We start from the raw sequence: 20,396 nt of genomic DNA on the forward strand, positions 1-20,396 counted from the left end.
GGGCCTGGGGGCCCAGGAGTCGAGAGCTAAAGGGCGACCCCCCCAGGGGCCGGTCTCCACCCTCCACCGCGGCACCGCCTCCTCCGGGCCTCCCCGGGGCCTCCGCGGGGCCTGGTTGGGGCGTCGGTGGCCGAGGCCGCGCCGGGCGGCCCGGGGAGCGCTCGGGGGAGGGGGCTGGGCGGAGGCGGAGGGAGGAGCCGAGGCCCCGCCCCCAGGACTGGGCTCCGCCCCGCGAGGCGAGCCTGGCCGGTTTGCATTCGACTCCGCCGAGGCCCCTCGCCCCGCCCCGCGCCGTCCGCCGGCCAATCAGAGCCCCGCGTGCCGTGGCGGCCCCGCCCGGAGGTCCGCCGGCCAATCGGAGGCGCGTCCGCGGGGGCGGGGGCGGGGCCAGGCGGGGCGCGCGGCGCGGGGCGGGGCCAGGCGCGGAGGCGGCCGCGGGCAGTCGGGCGCGGCGGGGAGCGGCGGAGCGGGCGGGACCCGGAGGCCGCGGCGCGACGGCGAGGGCCGGGCCGGCGGGTGAGGACGCGGGCGCGGGCGCGGGCGCGGGCGGGGCGGCGGGGCGGGGGCTCGGGACGCGGACCCCGGCGGATTCCGGGCCCGGCTCCGGAGGCCTTGCGGTCGGCGGGCCCCGTGCGAGGAGGGCCCGGGGCTGCGGAGCCGGCGGCCGCGTGGAGGCCCGGGGCGGGCGGGATCCTGCGCGGAGGCCTTGGAGGGTCGGCGGGGGGGATGGGGAGCAGGGGAGGGTCAGCGAGGGGGGAGCAGGGGAGGGGAGGAGGGAGTAGGGGAGGGTGGGGGAGGGGGTAAGGGGGAGCAGGGAGGGTCAGCACGGGAGGGGGGAGTGGGGGAGGGTGGGGGAGGGGGAGTGGGGGAGGGTGGGCCCTTGAGGTGGCCAGGGAGAGTGGGGGTGGCATCCGGGGAGGGGGCCAGGGTGCAGGGGAGGGTGGGGGGTGCAGGGGAGAGTCGGCCCTGAGGTGGGGGGGCAGCCGGGGCAGGGGTGGCGAGGGGCCGGGGTGCAGGGGAGGGTCCGTTGGGGCGTCTGGAGTAAGGGGGGGGGAGAGGAGGGTCAGCCCTGGCAGAGCCACAGGTGGAAGCTGGGGCTGGCTGTGGCCCCAGCCTCACGGCGTGTCTTACAGGTGGGAACTAGACGTTAGGTGTCAGTGTTTTTAGGGCACTGAGGTCTAGGAATGGGGCTAAGGCCTGGGGGAGGCGTCCAGAGCATGGCCCAGGGAGTGCACGTCCCCTGGTCTCCCCAGGTCATGGGTCCCCGTGGCTCCCCGGCGTGCTGGGCAGTAACGGCTGGGAAAACAGACATTTAATCATGCGTTGAAGGAAATAGTGTCAGCACCCAGGGTGAGAAGAGGATGGAAGATTTAAAACCCAGGGCTGAATCTTTAAAGGCTGGTTTTGCTCTCTTCGTTTCTCTTTCCACGGGCGCTTCTGCTGGACCACGTGGAGACGTTTGGTACCATCAGGGGCATCGGGGTAGAGCACTGGTTTTGGGCCGACTGCGTCAGGGCGGACAACACAGATTTTCTCTCTGCCAGAGAGACGGGGCAGGACGTTCGAGGTAGGCGGCATGGACTGACCTTTACTTGTAGACCAAATGGGATTTTAATTTTCTGCATCTGCTGTTTTTTGAAATTCGTGTGAGTTCCTGCACGAGAGAGAACTGTGTGCGAAGGGTTGTGAAGCGCTTCACGCTGCTTATGCCATTGGCCCTCTCCCTGACAGTCTAGAGGGAGACCTGGCCGGTCGCTTAGCCCCGCGCGGGAGCAGAGGAGGTGGAGAGACCCGTTTAGGATCGCGCCCTGGCCGTGCCGCTGCCGTGCCCGCGCCTTATTGCAGATTCCCACTGCGCGGTTTGCACTCGGCCTCCGGACTGGATGCAGACGTGCAGGTTCCAAACTGCGCAAGTTTGCAGGCGCATTGGTGCATGTGACCGTCCTTTCAGAGTGGGCTTCAGCATCCTTCTGTCCTAATTTGTTTCCCAAAAAAGGAAGTGTGTGTGATACGTTCAGTCATCTCTGTTCCTTATCAATAAAATGGGGTTAAAATTCAGCTCCGGCGCATGGTTGTTGCGAGGGCTCCGTGTCTGTGGTGAGCTGCTCCTCAGACTCTGGTCCACAGCAGGTGCTTACCTACCGTTAGCCGGTGTGTCCTCAGGCCGAAGGATAACCTGAGTGGACAGTGGAGCGGAGCAGCAGGACGTAAGAGGGTCCTGCTGCTTTGGGGAAGGATAGGACCTGATTGACAAAGTGAAGACTGAGGCGGGCATCGTCCCTTCTGTCCACACGTCGTGGCTTCTGGTCACCACTCCCCCCTCGGTAGTCAGACGGTAACAGTTCTCTTTCTGCTCCTTGCCTTTCCAGTTTGTCCCTGTTGTTCCTTTACCCACTTTCTTGTCAGCTGACCAGCTGCCCCTTTCACTCAGAGGGTCGTGAGCATCGCGCACGCAGAGGTGGCGGTGAACATGCCGGAAAACCCTGCTATGAAGTTTGTGCAGCCGAGGTCACTTGGGTCGTGCTCTGAGGTCTGTGTGTCCAGAGCATCCGCGGATTGTAATGGGTTCGTTCACTCCAGGTAGACAGATGCAGAGCTCCCCGGTTGGCTTGCAGGGTGCCCTACGGCGGGAGGAGACCGCACACCGCGGACTCGGGTCGGGTTGAGGCCCCTTGCAGAGCTGCGTGCGCATCAGCAAGTCACTAACCCTTCTGAGCCTGAGTTCCTGGATATACGCGACGGGGGTCCTGAGGGTCAAATGAGACGATGTGGGCGTGGCGTGGCCTCCTAGCAGCGCGACCTGTGCGACCCTGTGGCTGTTGCGGGGCGCAGCAGGACCGTCTTGAGGCCTGACCCAGGTGCCCTGCTGTGGAGGCCTTCTCCCTCTCCTGCCACCCCCAGATTCCTGTCTGCCAGCCCCACTGTCCTTTCTCAGTGGTGCCGCCGCCATTGAACACACTTCTGTCTTCTCCCACTGTGACTAGGAGGCTTCTTGCCTGTAAACTCCCATGTTCTTACATACTTAGACTTTTTTGATACTGAGTAGGTGCTCAAGAAATGTTTGTAAATTAGTCAGATTTCATTTGAAGCAAGGGCAGGTGCCAGCTTTTATAGCACCTGAAGCTTATGCAGCTGGGGGGGGGGGGGGGGAAGTCTCGTTAAGAAAAAGAATATGGCTTGGGCATTCGGCCCAGGTTGTGATCTCAGGGTCAGGAGGTCGACCCCTGAGTTGGGCTCTGACTCTCCCCCGGCCCCCTGCTCCCTCACATGCTCTCTGTCTCTTAAATAAATAATTTTTTTAAGGACTCTATTTATTCATGAGACACAGAGAAACTTAGGCATGGAGCCTGCTGTGGGACTTGATCCCAGGACCTCGGGATCATGACCTGGGCGGAAGGCAGGAGCTAAACTGCCAAGCCACCCGTGGATCCCCTAAATAAGTCTTTTTTTAAAAAAAGAATACAATGTTATAATAATTGGAAAGTATTTAGAATGCGGAAAAGTGCTACATTTGAAAAAGCTAATAATGAAAACATCACTAAATAGCCTGTTTGTTCATCAGCGGCTTGTGTATTTTCAGATCGCCTCTTCATGTGAGAGAGAAGAGAAAGAGTTCAGTGATCCCTCTAGCATAGTTGACCAAATATTTTTTGATAGTTAGGATGCATAGAACGTGATTCCACGTATACATAATGTACGTTTCTGTTTCTAATGCAGCTACAGGTTCGTGTGTCAGAGAAGCACAGGTTCTGGTAAATTCTATTTTGTACAATTCCATTCAAAAAAGTTAAAAAAATACTAGTACAATAAGTTATTCTTCTGACAAGAACTGCAATTTTGGCCACTTAACAGTGTAACACATCTGATGATCATTTTCCCACAGAGGAGCATCTGGCTCCCCACATTTCAGACCTTATTTCTCTCCCATAGCCCCCACGCTCCCCGTGCTCGGCGCCACTGGATCTGTAAGGTTGTCGCAGAACCCCAGGCCTGCACCGTCGTTTCGTACAGCCGTGGGCAGGCAGGGTGGGTGACACCAGTGTTCTAGAAGCCCTCCCTGCCCTGAGGTGCTGGGGATAAGTGTACAAGAAGTAATTGCAAACATAATGCATCCGACTGAACGTATCTCCAGCTCACTGTGCCCTTAGCTGCATCCCCAAAATGCCGAAGGCCCTCCTCACCTGCCTGACCTAAAGGGAAGAACATTGTGGAAAGAGGTGGCAGCCCTAGTTGATGGCAACTAGAGCGTGTTCCGTAAATTCTAAGGCTACAGCCCCAGGCACACTTTCTTGGGGCCTTTCCGAGGCCCATGGAAGGGCCCAGTGTGCGTCGGGGGCCCGGAAGCCAAAAGCAGAACAGCTTCAGCATCATGAGGCTTCTGCAGGGGCAGTTCTGGCCCGTTGCTGGATGCCAGGTAACACAGCAGAGACGGGGTGAGGCGCTCCCGGCATCTCCAGGCACCGACGGCAAGTGTGTCTGGGAAGGAAGAAGCAACACTACGGAATTTTACAAGTTGTCTTGTCGCTTCCATAATTAAAGTCCCAGTAGTAGTTAATAAGGTGTGTGTTGGGGAAACAAGTCCCAATAACTTAACAAGATACCGATTCCAGCAAGTGCTTAAAACCGTTTTTATTTTACCGAACTGTTTTAGAAAGACAAGCCCAGCTCCTAGAGGAGAGACCGTAGTCGTTGCCGCTTTCTCGTGGGCGGGGAGCAGTGATGTACCATGGGTGACCCTGCCAGTTACGGCTTCTAAAGCAGGTGGTACTCCTGCAGGAGTCTGCAGAGAAGCCATCTGATTTCAGAAGTAATGCATACTCGTTACTAAAGGCAATTTGAAAAATACAGGACATTGGAAAAAGAAAGAAAAAAATCAGCCCTATTCTCTCTCCCAAAAATAACCACTATAAACACGTTTTAAAATGCATGAATGTCAAGTTTGGTTCCTGGAAGCTGGAATAAGCCCAGTCCACACTGTCTCCCCCACTGAGCACAGCTGTAAAGCCTGCACGGCTGCATGCAGCCCGGATTGGAAAACTCTGACAAGTAGTGACGGGGGCTTGGGGACAAAGCCCACTGCACCAGCGAGGAGTCTCCTGGCTTCCCTCCGGGGTTCCCCTAGGCTGGTCTGAGGCATCTGGGAGCCGGAGGGGGCCACAGGTGCAAGCAGACGGTGCTGCGGAGAAGCCTCTACTCTGGGCTGTAGTAGAGACCGGGAGAAGGCCGCTGTTCTCCTCTCCCCTTCCTCTTCCTTCCTCGGGTCAGGCACCTAAAACCCAGAGCGAGTCAGGAAACCCTGTTGCTTTTTTTTTCTTTTCCTGGGCCCCGGTCCCAGGCAAGGGTGCAGGCACAGGCCTGGCAGAGCAGAGCCGGTAAAGCCCTAGGTCTCCGGCTGGAGGACTGAGAGACGGGTGCTCCAGGCAGAGACTGGGGAGAAGAATTGCTCAAGAAAGTGACCTCAGCACTGGGCCGTGCACATGTGGCTCTGACCCTGAACGCTAGCCAGAGACTGGCCCCGAGGTGATGGCGCACAGGCAGGAGCCTCTGGGCGTTGGGCTGACGCTTGAGTGCACGGCCTGCGGCGGATCCCAGGCCGGCCCCCGGCTGCTGAAGCAGGCACAGCAGCATTCGCCATGGGATTTAAACAAGGCCCAGCGTCCCCTAACACAGCATTAAGCTGTCCCACGGAACCAGGACAGCACGGCTCAGAAGACAGGCTAAGCCCAAGGTGGTGCAGAGGTTGCGGTCTCTGACAGACTTGGGGTAGCAGAATCTTGGCTCCTGTGACCTTCACCCCCAGGTGCTGCTTCTAGGAACAGGGGATGTTAGAGCAGCTGGGCCAGCAGGGACGGGGGCCTCAGTCCTACACCCAGACAGCTGAGCATCCAGCTGTCCCGTTGGGCAGGCCTCGTGAGCCCCGAGGTCGAGTGTTCTGCTGGTTTACACTGACCCGGACTTCTGCCCCTCAGACGCTGAGAGGATGCGAGGCTTTTCCTTAAGCTGCTAAGTTGTTAAAGGCTGCAATGAAAACTAAAACAACGGTTATTAAAATGTCCTGAGAAGTAAGGGTACTCTTGAAACAAATGGAAAGATAGCAAAAAAAAAAAAAAAAAAAAAAAAAAAAAGATGTAAGAAGAAACCTGTAGGAATTTTAGAACTGAACTGAAAAATACAATAACAAAGTGGAGGTGACATAGGACAGAGTGAGCTCATGCGGAGATGTGCAGTTTGTTTTAGTGTCAAACTGTTTTGTCTTTTAATTGTAAAGAATCTGCCACTGGGTGCTCGGCCTGTCTCCATGGGTTGGATCTGTGGCCTTCACGGTGGACACGCTGCTCCTCTCACCTGTCAACTGTCCCCAGGGTTTTCTGGGTCCTTACCTACTCTGAAAATTGTTTATTTCTTTCTTGCCTCACGGAAAACTCCGAACGTTCACAGAAGTTCGTATATCAAAACCAACTCCGTTAGTCAACATATGGGCAATTGGTTTTTTTGGGGGGGGGGGACCTATTATCCCCTTTAGCGATCGCCACCTCCGTGGATTATCTTAAAGTAGACCTAGGCATTATTCTACTTCATCTGTAAGTACTTTAGCGAATGTCTCTAAGAGACACTTTCCCCCTTCGTCTACACACGATACCATTAAAACATAGGAAATTAGCAGTACTTGTTAAATCACCCGATGTCCAGGAAGTGCCCACATTTCCCTGATTGTCCCACGGATACTTGATTCAGGGTTCAAACAAGGTCCACAGGGCGTTGGTGGCAGACAACATCTTTTACCAGTTTTTATCACCCCCCCTTTTCTTTTCTTTTTTTTTTTGTATGTGTGCCATTTATTAAAATGAGATCTTTTTTCTTATAGAATATGTTATATTGTGGTATTACAGTTTTTTTAATCCTGAGGATGTATTTCACTAGTGATGGGTAGTGAGGTTCTGAGTTTGAAAGTCATTTGAAGTAATTCCCGTTGTCGCTTAGCTGTTGTCTTAATGTACAGTAGGATCATATGTTTCATTTAGTTTGAGTTTTCTAAGACATTGATGTCATGTTGCTCTCTAATCATGGAAAACATCCAAGAGGTTCCCAGGTCAACCCAAGGAAGCCCTGCACCCTGGAAGAAGGGGTCTCCGGTGCTCTGTCCCCAGAGCCTTCCCTCCAGCCGCCGTCTGTAGGCTTGGTTTATCCTCCATTGTTGGAACATAAGCACATGCATGTGTTTCTAATCCAGCTCTTTCATTCCCTTCACACTAAAGATGCGTAGAGATCAGGGCACCTGGGTGGCTCAGTCCATCAAGCATCTGCCTGCAGCTCGGGTCATGATCCCAGGGCCCTGGGATAGAGCCCCCAGCTCAGTACGGAGTCTGCCTCTGCCTCTCCTCTCCCCTTTATGCCCTCCCCCCTTCCTCCTCCCGCATGCAGTCTCTCCCCCTAATAAATAAAAACATAAAATCTTAAAAAAAAAAAAAAAAAAAAGCAGCAGCATAGAAATCTTGCTTTTTGTCTGTGAAGATTTTGGTGTTCAGTTAGGCAGCTTCATACCAAAGGAAAAAAGTGTTGAGAATCAGTCCAGATTCGTTTCAGCTCTTAAAACTTATTTTTGAAGGGCACCTGGGTGGCTCAGTTGGTTGAGCATACAATTCTTGACCTCAGCTCAGGTCTTGATCTCAGGACGGTGAGTTCAAGCCCCCAGTTGGGCTCAACTCTGGGCATGGAGCCTATTTAAAACAAACAAAACCAAACAAAAAAAAACCACTTTATTTTTCAGCCAATAGATTTTTGTTTAACACCAAGTCAGGGACGCTGGGGTGGCTCAGTGGTTGAATGTCTGCCTTAGGCTCAGGGCGTGATCCCGGGGTCCTGGGATCGAGTCCCACATCGGGCTCCCTGCATGGAGCCTGCTTCTCCCTCTGCCTGTGTCTCTGCCTCTCTCTCTCTCTCTCTCTCTGTATCTCTCATGAATAAATTTTAAAATCTTTAAAAAAAAATACTAAAACCTAAAAAATAGTCATAAAAAAAAAAAACGCCTGGGTAGCTCAGCAGTTGAGTGCCTGCCTTCAGCTCAGGGCGTGATCCCTTTCCAGGGATCAAGTCCCACATCGGGCTCCCTGTGAGGAGCCTGCTTCTCTCTCTGCCTCTCTCTCTCTCTGTGTCTCATGAATAAATAAAACCTTTTTTAAAAAACAACAACAACCAAGTCAGAAGACTGATGGTCTGAATTATTGACATCTGTTTATTGTTAAGGCAATTCCTTTAAAAACTTAGGGAGTAAAAGTAAAATGGAAACGTTTGTAAATATTGGTTCTGTCCAGAGTCATCTCTAAACCAATAATCTATGTTTATACTGTGTTGAATTTGTCTGAAAATGACGTTCCTTGCATACACGTGGCGTCTATTTCACATGGTTAGCTGGGAAAGATGGGATAACAGGATTTTAGGAGGTACTTAGCTTTGGGCCACCAAATAAAATTAATTCGTTGGAGTCAAGAGCATATCTCCTTCCCTTCTGCTTTCACCTGGAGCTGTCTTTCCCAGATTCACAGATTCCTAGAGTGAAGAGAATCTGACCGTACTCTTCTCCTGTCATTTTGCAGAATACACGCTGGGCCAGGAGTGGGGAAGTGAGAGTTGGAGCTAGATCCCAGCTGTGCTGCCTTCCAGCTTCTGCCCCCAGGCTGCGGTTGCACGCTTCCTGGTTTCCCACAGGGCCTACAGTGTATCCCGGTTCGGGGGACACTTTGCTGCCAGTGTGGGCTGCCCTTCCAACACCAGAGCTCCTCGAGGTGGGTGACCGCCCTTCCTCAGGTTTGAGGGAGGTCCTCATCGGTCCTTGGGCTTCCCACAGGTGATGCCGCATCCCAGAGCACCTGCTGGAGCAGCGAGTGCAAGTGAGCTCTACAGCACCCTCCTCCCCAGGCTTCCAGTGCCCAACGCGATTTCTGTGGTGCTCCGGCCGTGGCGCCTTCCAGCAGAGCTGTGTCCTGGGGGAGAGGTGTGTTTGTGCGGCCAGCACGTGTGCGCATGGCTGTGGATGCCCTGCCTGCCCTCCATCGGGCCCGCTCTTCCTTGTCAGCTCTTGGAGGCACTGCCTTATGGCACCAGTTCTGACGTTTTTGTCTTTAATTTCTTATGTTGATTGAATACTTCGTTGCTTGTTCCAAAAACTACCAGTCATGCTAGTTAGAGAATAAAAGGACCTATCTCTTGCCGTGCAATGTGAAGAGGAGAGGCAGCCCAGGGCCAGGAGCCGGGTGACAACTCCATCTGACCCTCATTGCCGAAGCTGCTGTGCGTTGTAGGTACATTAGAAAAATGCAGTGAAAATAAGCATTGTGTTCTGCTTCCTTAGTCGGTCAGGTATAAACATGTTTATATTCCTCCTGAAAGAGGCAACTGAAAATATTTCAGGGAAGGTGGGAGTTTTTTTGCACAACAGCATCTTTAGCCCACTCCCTTTACTGCAGACTGAGCACTGTGCTTTTGTCTGGGGAGCCAGATTTTCCAGTGGAGAGGGAGGAGGCTTCGTGGCCAAGTCCAGGCTGGACTGGAGTCCTGGCTCTGTCACTTCTGAGTTATGTGTTCCGTGGCAGACTTTTTTTTATTTTTTTTAGTTTCCTTTATTTTTTAGAGCAGTGTGGAGTTTACAGCAAAGTCGAGGTGCAGGTACAGAGATGTCCAGATGCCCCCGTCCCTCTTGTATACAGTCTCTCCCACTGCCAACACCCCCCCTCCCCCCCAGAGTAGCACCTTTGTTACAACCTACATTGACCTATCATCCCCCAAAGCCTTCACTGGCTTTTGAGCTGAATTTTTTTCCGACTTCAAGATGGAAATATGTGACCAGGTAGTTTTAAATTTTTTTCATTCAATTAGTTTAGGAACTGAGTTTGTAGTAGGTAGCACTAAATGTCAGTAGTGGAATTGTATCCAGCTACAGAAATATTTTTAGGAATGAAGAGTGCAGAGCAAAGCACTTCATTCACACAGAGGGAAGATGGGAAAACAAGCTGGAGTCCCCTGTAGGGCCCTGATTCTTCACGGCACTGCTCCCCCCTGGATTTCTGGAGAGGTTCTCTGGCGGCAGGAGGAGTGAGCAGGGCCTAGTATCTACACGTAGGGCTCCCGGGACCACAGAACAGCTCCTGTGTCGAGGGCTCTTAGTGGCTTTGCCATGTTTCTAGTCTGTCTTGCATACTCTTGGACTTATAATATTTATGTGTGAGCACACGAGGCAAAACTAATTTCTGTTAGGTCATAATTTACGTAAAACAGATTCATTCGGTGCATACGTTTTTCCTTTCATTTTGTCCCATGGCCAGCTGGAATAAGCAGCCAGGCTGCCACGAATGACTGCTGAGTGAGTGGCCTCCTGTTTCTCCCGAAGAGCCCAGCTCTGCTGCTTGTTGTAAAGCAGATTGATAGACGCTGAGAGCAGGGCTAACTCTGTTGGCATTGGGGTTCCGTGACAGTTTTCTATCAAGTTCCTTACTTACCTAGATTTCTTAAACTTAAAGCCAAGTACTTATTAAATGTGTGACGGATGCCACGTCACCATTATGCAATAGCAAGTGGCTTTTCTTTGGAACATCAGCAGTAGGGGCCGTGGGGTCAGTTCCTCGATGAGCCTCCAGAGTCAGGGTGTCTCACAGCCCTGAGTCGGCTTCAGCCACCGTGAGGTCGCTGGACCTGATGACAGTCGCCAGGAGGTCCATTTGCTGCTGAGAAGGCACGCCTCTCGCGGACCAAGAGGCGGTTTTCATTTGTCTAGTATTTCTCTTATTCTTAGGAGAGAAACATACGTTAAAAGTACGTGGTTTTAAATATGTTTATTATCAAATAAACACAGATTTAGAAAAACTGCACAAACCATATATACAGCTTAATGGATTATAAAGTGAACACAGTCTGGTCAATTGATAAAACCATGCCAGCCACGCCAGAGGGCCCTTCCCAGTACCCCATCTCAGAGACAGAACCCCTCCCACCCAGGGGGACCACTCCCCTGAGTTTTCTAGTCGGAGTCTCCTTGCGTGCTCTTAGAGCATGCACACCCACCTGTGGCCTCTGGGCGCTACGGGTGAGTTTTGCCCATTTTGTTTTAGAAGTATGTGCTTAGGACTTTCTTATAATGAGTAGAAGAGGAAGAACCTGAAGAAATTTTTTCCATCCAAAATTATTAAGAAAAAGTCTGAATAAGAAAATACAGTGGAGTAAATAAGAGAAGTGACTTCTTAAAAGAGGTTTTGGTTGTGTGTATATATTTTCAGAATTGTAGCTTTACTTAAAGGGGAAGGATCACTTTGGTGCCCAGGGTAAGACGTCCCGTAGTTGGTTCAGAAGGACTTGCTCCTGGTGCCTCAGTCTTGGGTAAACGCTGTGAGCAGACCAAGGACTCACGCTCATCTGCACGTTGGAGACACCTTACATGTGGGTGGTCTTCACTCACATCCCTTCACTTTTGCATTAACTATTCACATTTGTGAAATGGAAATGAAAAGTCTCATACTTCTCCTTCTCAGAACCTCATATGTCCCAAGTTTAATATTAGTGGTATGAATATTAACGAACTTTTAGTTGTTCCGTTTTGTTTTGTGTTTATGTATCCATGAGAGAGAGAGAGAGAGAGAGAGAGAGAGAGGCAGAGACACAGGCAGAGGGAGAAGCAGCTCACTGCGGGGAGCCTGACGTGGGACTCGATCCTGGGACTCTAGGATCACGCCCTGAGCTGAAGGCGATGCTCAACCACTGAGCCACCCAGGCATCCCTAAGGAAAATGTAGCAGTAAAACACAGTGTGTCAAAAAAACAAATGTCAGATTTTTATTCAAGAAAGAATGGAACAAAAACTATTTTATCTATCTGCCTTTGGTAAACCTTCTACTAATTTGTAGTAAATTTCATAAAGAATTAATCTCACTAATTTCCAATCCAGTCCCTTGTGTGCCAGCATAACTGCTGGGTCTTCTGGCCCTTTCATTTTTTTTTTTTTTTTTCATGCTTATTTTGATACCAAGAAGAACCATCTTGTGAACTTTGTCTCTTTTTTTTAAAGATTTTATTTATTGGGAATCCCTGGGTGGCTCAGTGGTTTAGTGCCTGTCTTTGGCCCAGGGTGTGATCCTGGGGTCCTGGGATCAAGTCCCACATCGGGCTCCCTGCATGGAGCCTGCTTCTCCCTCTGCCTGTGTCTCTGCCCTCTCTCTCTCTCTCTCTCTCTCTCTCTCTCTCTGTGACTCTCATGAATAAATATATAAAATCTTAAAAAAAAATTAAAAAAAAAAAGATTTTATTTATTAGAGACTGAGAGAGAACTGAGGGAACAGCACACCCCCAGCTGAGCAGGGAGCCCGATGCAGGGCTCGATCCCAGGACCCTGAGGCCATGACCCGAGCCTAAGGCAGACACTTGACCAACTGAGCCACCCAGGAGCCCCGAACCTTCTGTCTCTTGAATTAAGTTTAAAAGCTGCTCAGTCACCACCACACAACCTGTGCTGCGTACTTAAGAGCCTGCCCAGCAAGGACAAGCCATCCCAGGATCGAGTCCCATGTCGGGCTCCGTGCAGGGAACTGCTTTGCGCTCTGCCCGTGTCTCTGCCTCTCTCTCTGTCTCTCTCATGAATAAATAAATAAAATCGTTAAAAAAAAAAATACACACATTTAAGAAGGAAATTTGCCATAAATAGAAGATAACTATATTAATACAAAGAAAAGCGAGCCAGTATTACTAGATTTTAGCTGATACTTACCCTCATCTTTCTTTGTTAAAAACAGTGACGAGATTAGCCCTGTTGAGCTTAGTGGCTTAAAACTAGAGACCTTTCCTGTGACCCCAGCATAAGGAGTGAAAAGGGCCTGATGCCTCGCTGGGCCGTTGGTGTTGTCATGCATCCAGAGGGCAGTGGGTGGTGAGGGGAACAAGGACATGGTGAGGACAGGTAAGTGATGCTGGGGCAAGTGCCCTTCACACCAGGTGTGCAGGCCTCATGTCACTGATGGCGCCTGTCCAACCTGGTAAGACACCACTGAAAAATCCAGGGAGTGCGAAGCCGGCCAAGAGCAGCCTGGCTGTCCTCACCTACTGTTCTCGGCACTTACCACCACCCCCCGGCACAGGGGAGTGGGCTGCTGGGCGCTGCCTGGTGTGTGTGGCACCTGCTCCTCTTTGCTGAAATGTTCCATGTGGCACATAACCGCGTGTTGTCAGCGCAGTGACTCTCTGGGCTGGTGGAGGGAGGCTGTGCAGGGGACTCTAGGCAGCCGGACAAAGGGACAGGCCGCTGTTGGATCCGGTTTTGTGAGTTCGGTGAGGTGACGCACTGCTGGCTCGCAGAAGCACCAGGATATACGGTCTTTGGGAACGGTGCTTGTTATTTTATGCCCCGCCAATCTGTGTATGAGTAGAAGGTAATCTTCCTTAACTCTTTGTTTTGATATAACCTCTAAGATTCGTAGAGGTTGCAGAAATAGAGAATTTCTGTGAGTCTGATCATTCTTTTACATTGTTTAGATATCTAAATAACTATTGATGTCTCTGGGGTTTTTTTGTTTTGTTTTAAAGGACTCTTCCTTGTTAGCTGGTGAAGAATGGGGGAGATAGAAGGAACGTACAGAGTCCTGCAGACTCCAGGGACACGCTTGGGCGCCCAGACCCTGGCGGGGGTGAGCACCCTCGAGCCTGGGCAGACTCTGTCGGGAGCAGCGACACGGGCGTCAGCCAAGATGCAGGAGAAGCACCTTCACATCCGGGTGAAGCTGCTGGACAACACTGTGGAAATCTTTGACGTCGAGGTAAGAAGTGTAATGTTCGAAAGAATATTTCCTTCTACTTTCTAAAAGTCCAGTATAACGCACCACGTTCCATGCTGCTGATCAGACTTTGCCTATTTATCAAGCTGACCGAGGGTGGCTTTGGTAACCCTCAGACCCTTGGAAACAGTGAGTCTGCGTTTCTCCTTTTTTTTGGAAAGTGGTATTCTCCTGTTTCTCTCGTAAAATTCTGATACGGGGGCACCTGGGTGGCTCTGTCAGTTCAGTGTTCGACTCTTGATTTCAGCTCAGGTCATGATCTCAGGGTTGTGGGATTGAGCCCCGAGTCAGCTCTGCGTTCAGCGGGGAATCTGCTTCCCTCCCTCTGTCTGTCCCCCACACCCCAGGCCCCGCACATGTGCGCATGTACATGTGTGCACTCTCTCTCTCTCTCTCAAATAAAATAAATCTTCTAAAAAAAATAATCTTTTTTGGGCAGCCCGGGTGGCTCAGTGGTTTAGCGCCTGCCTTGGGCTCAGGGCCTGATCCTGGAGACCCGGGATCGAGTCCCACGTCGGGCTCCCTGCACGCAGCCTGCTTCTCCCTCTGCCTGTGTCTCTGCCTCTCTCTCTGCATCTCTCGGTGTCTCTCATGGATAAATGAATAAAATCTTTAAAAAAAAATAATCTTTTTTAAAATTTAGAATAAAATTCTGATATAACATGGTCTTTCCATTCTTTTTCTGAGAGGTTGGCTGAATGCTATAGAGCACAGACTGGGCCCACACGGCCTCTGCCCCATTGTACCTGGATGCCGGGGGGGCAGTTAGCCTCTGTGTGTTAGCTCCTCATCTGAAGCGTCGGGGCGAATATAGTCCTCCCTTCTCAGGGTGGCCGCGGTCCTCACCATGCAGGGGGCCCGGCGCATATACAAGCAGTGTTGCACGGTATTAGTGTAGGATTTGTTTTTCTGTATCAGCAGTATTGACATATTTATATTGAAAATTCCCTAATAGATCGCACTGATAATGTTGGCAAAAACAGTTAAATATAGCAAAAAAGTGTAACAGTATATAAGTGTATATATATTAAAGTAATGCTTTTTAGACCTACATAGTACTTTAGAAAACACTGATTTTTCTAAATAGTATTAGAATGAGTGTGATTTTTTAAAAATTATTTATTTTATATGTAATTCATAGATATGTTCTCTTTTCTCTAATATTTTCATAGTGGTTGAAAGTAATATTTTTAAAGGTTTTTTTCTGTTCTTAATGTCATAAAAAGGACAAGAGAATGAATTAAACTTTAGCAGGACATTACGTTTATGTGTGCTTAGAGATACCTGTCAAGTCAGGATGCTACACAGAAAATGAGATGGTTGAGCTGGGGGCCAGGCTGAGAGGAGCCTATAGGAAGCCTCCTCTGGGCTCCAGGGGGCCTAATGGCAAATGCAGTGCGTGGGAGAAGGGAAGGGGGTGCAGGGGTGAGGGGGCTGGAGGTCAGGGCTGCCCTCCAGGCCTTGCCTGGGGCTCCAGGCACACTGTCCTCTCTCGCCTCTCTTGCTCGAGTGAACGTTGGATGCTAAGTACTAGTGCATAAATTCATCGTATCTGAACTCCGGGGACCCTGAATGCTTCTTTTACATCTTATTTGAAGAGGAAATCAAATACCATCTCATCAGGGCAGTAGTAATCAAAACTGGTAGGACCTGTCTGTCCCAACTTCCCAAGTCATTCCTGTGGTGCCAGAGGCAGCCCTTGGCAGGAAGGTAGAACAGAACAGACAGCCTCTGCCCCCGAGAGAGCCGGCAGTCGGCTGTTGGCTCACGGTGGCAGCAGCTCCCAGCTCTGCTCGGCTCTCGGTGGTGAGTCGCCTGCAGGAAACGGGTGAAAGGTCTGGGAGGTGAGCTGGGCTCCCAAATCTCTTCCAGCCAAACGCTCATGAGACTTTCCACCATGGAGCCATCCTTTGATAAACACACCCACTACGGTCTAGGCTTGCAACAGGTTCAGAGTTCTCAAAAGAAAGAAAGAGAAGGAGGAGTGGGCGGGGAGGAAAGAACGGGAAAAACCGAACTACTGAGAGCTTGCTTTCAAAGCATCTTTTTCTTTATCCTGCTTACTAGTCTTTATGAGCTAACCCTGGGACCGAGAAAGAAGAAAGCTTGCATTCATTGTCGAGTCATAAATAAGACGTAAGCCGCCTCCCACATACACACCATTACTAAGTGTCTGGGTCGCATCATACATCAGGAACTCAGAAGTAGCATTTTGTAAAGGTTTTAACCTATTTAGAGATTCTCAGAATTGCAGTAAGTAGGAGACGTGTGTCAGGGAGGAGGAATCTCCTTGGCCCTTCCAGGTCCTTCCGGCCGGACTAGGAATCGAACTGACATGAGACAGATTCGTGGGAGAGAATCAAACCTGGTGGCGTACCTACGGGGAATCCACCGACAAGGAAACTCCAAACGTGGTCGGGCAACAGGAGGCTCGTCTGAGCTCAGGAGAGGGTTTGAGTCTGGGACACGAAGGGGAGACAGACCACTAGCTGCAGGGGGAGGACAGGCCTGGGAACAGGGGCTGCCTGTGTGAAGGGAAGCGTCTGTTCATAGCTCCCTCCCGGGTGGGCAGGCAGGTCATGGGGCAGTAAAGAGCGTTTCCTGAATCTGCTGGGTTTTGATTGCTGTTAACTCAAAATGAGTTCATGCCCCAGTGGCCCACCTGGGGTGGCTGGTCTTGGCCTCTGTGTGGCTTCCGTTAATCACAGGTAACCACCACGTTCCTTTCCATGCGGCTGTGCTGTTTCGGTAGGCCTCGCAGGTCGCCAGAGATGAAAGCGCGTTGTGACCACATGCCTGAGTTGGGTGGGCTGCTTTTTGACTTGTGTTACCCCCGATGCATACCTTTTAGGAAGAGTTAAAATTCAGTATATTTTTGTAAGTTAGTTGTGTTCGTCTTCCAAGCACCCTGTTCTCTACAATCATATCAGTTGGTTTTGCTAAGTAACCACTAAAACCTTGTAGCTTAGAACAACAAATGTTGAATGCGTGTTGGGGTGTTGGCCTGGGAGGGTCTTCTGGTGTGGGCCGGCCTGAAGGGGCTTGGTGGTCTAGGATGGCTTGTCTTCCGTGCCTGGTACCCCGGCTGGCACCTCTTTCTGTGTGGAGTGTCACCCTTCCAGGGAGCTAGCTCGGCCTTATCTGCACGGTAAGGAAAACTTTCTCAGGAGTGAAGGCTGTGCGGTGCCTGGAGGCTTGGGATTCAAGCATTGTAGCTCCCACCTTAACGGGTCAAAGCCAGCCGAGCTGCAGGCAAACCCAGATTCAGGAGTGGGGAGCAGCAAAGCTATCTTGATGGTGGGTGCCAAGCAACTTGTGGCCCTTTTTTAGTCTACGCAACGGCTGTTGCCAGTGGATCGGGAACGTAGTCTCTGGGAAGAGACTGTCTCTGAAGCTCTGGTATCTCCTGTCAGTGGGCTGGTCTCCTTTGTCGGGCGACCTGCTATGTGAGGCCTGTCCCAGAGCAAGCCACCTGGCCTTCTCTGCGGGGACGTGCTTGCCCCATAGCCCTCCAAGAGGCTGGCCTAAGAAGGTGGGTTTGCTCTGCTTCTTTCTCCCCACTGTCTCCCGTGAGCCATGGCTCCAAAGATTTAAAGGATCTGGAGATGGAGCCTCGTGCCCCTGGGGCCCCCCACTGATCCACCACCACTTGTCCCCTGACCTCTGGTAACTGAGCTGCCGTGAGCTCCCTCCTCGGTGAGTCCCACACAGAAGCAGCACCAGGTGAGCTGTCACACAAAGGAAGCTTGGGTTGCAGCCAGTAAGGGGATCGAGGGGAATACCTTGTCCCAACTCCCGAGCCAGGGTGGATGGGTTCCTTTTATGTAGGGTCAGGAGGACCATTCAGGAAGGGGAGCCTTGTCATTGTCTGTAGAGGCGTAAAGTCACGTGTGTGTCTTAAGGAAACCTGCCGAAATGTAGTCGTCGTGTGTGATGTCCGTGCGGCTCGTGTCCTCCCAGGGCAGGGGGTCTTAGTGTTATACGAGGTCAGGGCGACTGTGTGGTCGCCCGTGCCCCGTGGTCCATCTGCACAGTGAGTCGGGGGTGCGGCTCCCGCAGGTCCGGGCGGTCGGGCCCCCAGAGCCCTTACTCCGGGCCGAGGTTATTGCGGGGGGCAGGGGGGCCAGTTCAGTGTCCGTCCCGGGATGCGGCACCTGCCGGGTCTTTGCCCGAGTTAAGAGACCAGCCGGAAAGAAGAGCTTCAGGAAGAATGTGGGAGGGAGGTCAGCGGGTGCACGCTGGTAGGGCGGTCCAGGTCAGGTGCTGGGGTCTACCTGGTGACACTGGCTCTGCCACCCTCTGGCCTTTATATTTGAACTAAGAGGCGCAGGCCGTGGTCTGGTGGTGTTGGCTGATGTGGGATGGTGCACGCTCGTGGTGTGGGGTGGTGGGCGTGCAGAGCTCCGAGGCCGCTGCCTGGGTCTCTGTGGGCAGCACAGAAGGCGAGTCTTGATGAAGACCCTCCCGTCCCAGAGCTTGCCCGTGGTCTCTCTCCTAGAAGGCAAGTTCCAGGAGACGAGGCTTTGTTGGATGCACCGCTGACTCATCGGTGTTTGGAACAGCTCCTTGCTCGGTAAATATGTGTCAAATGAAGGAAAGCAAAAGGTGGATTGGGGTAACACCCTTCTTTAAGACTGTTTTGAATTTGTCCCTCGTCTCAGAGTTTCCTGATCTCAGATGGGAGTGTGTGGCTTGGTCTGTGTGGGGGCTTGGGCGTTACACGGATCTGACGGTCTGCTTACTTGGCTGTTTTTTTACTGAAGTCCTGGGCAGTCGTGTCCGTGACCTTGCAGGGTTGACGCACTCATCCAGCCTGGCAAAACACTGGCGTCTGCGTACACAGAGTTCAGGTCACTGTCGTGTAGAATCCCTGGTTGGTACTGAGGGACCTTCTTAACCTAGGGAAGAATAGGACATTTAGTTATTTTTGAAATGCTTATATTTTGCTTCAGTGAAAATACAGAGCAGCTCAGCCTGAAGACCTCCCTGCTGGTGCCCACGCCTCTTTCCGTGCAGCGTGTTGTTTCGTGTTGGTCTTCAACAAGTAAGACAGCCTTGGCCATCCTCATTAGATTTTCCTCAGATCGGTGAGCTGCAAGTCCGCAGTTTTATTTCTGTAGCCCGTCTCCCAGAGTCTGACATCGGTGAGACCGCCACGATAATGGCAGTATTTCCAGTGCTAAAACTGTGCTAAAACTGCCAAACAGGAGCTGGGGGGGCAGGGGGTCCCCTGGATGTGGGAGGATTTCGTTTCAGCTCCTGCCTTCTAAGGCTGGATCACAGGACCTTGTCTCATTCTTGCTGCCCATGAGTCAGGAGAGCTTAAAGCCAGAAGCAGGGGTCTGCTCTTTTCCAAACAAAATTTAATAGTGTTTAAAGTGTTAATAAAGTTGAGCTGAAACTTTTTAGCAGTCTTCTCGAGGGTGTTTGAGATAAAAATTCAATCTCAAGATAAAGTCCGCATACCGTCCAATTCACCCATCTGAAGTGTACACCTCTGCGAGTTTTCATTTGTGCACGGACAGCAGTTTGAACCCATCTTCGTTGCCTTGAAAAGAAACATGGGGCGCCTAGCTGGCTCCGTTGGTAGAGTGTGCAACTCTTTTTTTTAAGATTTATTTACTCAAGACGGAGCACGCGTGCGAGTGTGTGTAAGCACACACGGGGGGGAGGGGGAGAGGGAGAGTCTTAAGCAGACTCCCCACTGAGCGTGGAGCCCAAAGCAGGGCTCCATCCCGTGACCCAATATCGTGGTGAGTCAAAAGCAAGAGTCGGATGGATGCTGGGTGCCTGGGTGGCTCCATCAGTTAGGTGTCCAACTCTTGGTTTTGGCTCAGGCCATGATGTCAGGGTCCTGGGATGGAGCTGAGCCCCGTGTGGGCAGGGACCCTGCTTCAGGATTCTCTTCCAGTGCCCCTGCCCCGTTGTGTGTGTGCGCACGTGCATGCGTGCATGTCGAGAGTCGGACGCTTGACCGGCTGAGCCACGCAGGCACCCCAAGGAGGCCACTCTTGATTTCAGGGTCATGTGATCGAGCCCTGCGTCGGGCTCCCCGCTGGGCCCTCTCCCTCTGCTTAGCCCCCAGCAAGCCTCCCCCTTCCTCTCCGAGAAAGAAAAAAAAGGAAACCTCTTAGCCTTCAGCTGCCCCGCCCTGCCCCATCCCGTCCCTCTCAGCAGTAAGCAGCAGCAGTGTACTCTGCCTCCGCAGGTCACGCCGCTCTGGACATTTCTCATGGGGGGGGTGTATGTGGTCTTGCATGACCGGCTTCTTTCCCCGAGCATCACAATTCAGAGGTTGATCCCTGTTGCGGAGTGCATCAGGGCTGCCTTCTTTTTTGTGCCTCAGTAGCACTCAGGGTGTGTGGATGAGCCGCAAGTTTATCCGATCACTAGCTGGTGGGCTCTGCACCTCTTGGCTGTTAGGAATAACACGGCTGTGAGCCTTCACATGCAAGGGTCTGTATGGACGTGTGTCGGTGGCTCTCGAGTGTAAACCTAGGAGTGGAATCGCTGGGCCATGTGGTCACTATGCTCAATTTTGGGGGGACCCGCCAGACAGTTTTTCCAAAGCAGCGGGCTGTGGATCCCA

At 52.0% G+C, this 20,396-nt stretch overlaps 1 protein-coding gene across 9 annotated transcripts in view; it reads left to right on the forward strand.

Annotated features, from left to right (window-relative positions):
• Positions 1-453: 453 nt before the first annotated feature.
• Positions 454-20,396, forward strand: part of FARP2 (FERM, ARH/RhoGEF and pleckstrin domain protein 2) — a 95,332-nt gene continuing 75,389 nt past the window's right edge. For 5 of the 9 annotated variants that reach the window (XM_038574448.1, XM_038574453.1, XM_038574454.1 and 2 more), the window contains exons 1-3: positions 454-516; positions 8,595-8,783; positions 13,560-13,789. In XM_038574448.1, the coding sequence (XP_038430376.1) occupies positions 13,586-13,789 (204 nt within the window). In that variant the 5' untranslated portion in view covers positions 454-516; positions 8,595-8,783; positions 13,560-13,585. Of the gene's footprint in view, positions 517-1,074; positions 1,568-8,594; positions 8,784-13,328; positions 13,406-13,559; positions 13,790-20,396 lie in introns of those variants that run through there. The other 4 variants (XM_038574449.1, XM_038574450.1, XM_038574451.1 and 1 more) reach the window with 4 other exon arrangements.

The sequence above is a fragment of the Canis lupus genome, chromosome 25 (genome assembly GCF_011100685.1).
Source record: "Canis lupus familiaris isolate Mischka breed German Shepherd chromosome 25, alternate assembly UU_Cfam_GSD_1.0, whole genome shotgun sequence".
Classification (NCBI taxonomy): domain Eukaryota; kingdom Metazoa; phylum Chordata; class Mammalia; order Carnivora; family Canidae; genus Canis; species Canis lupus.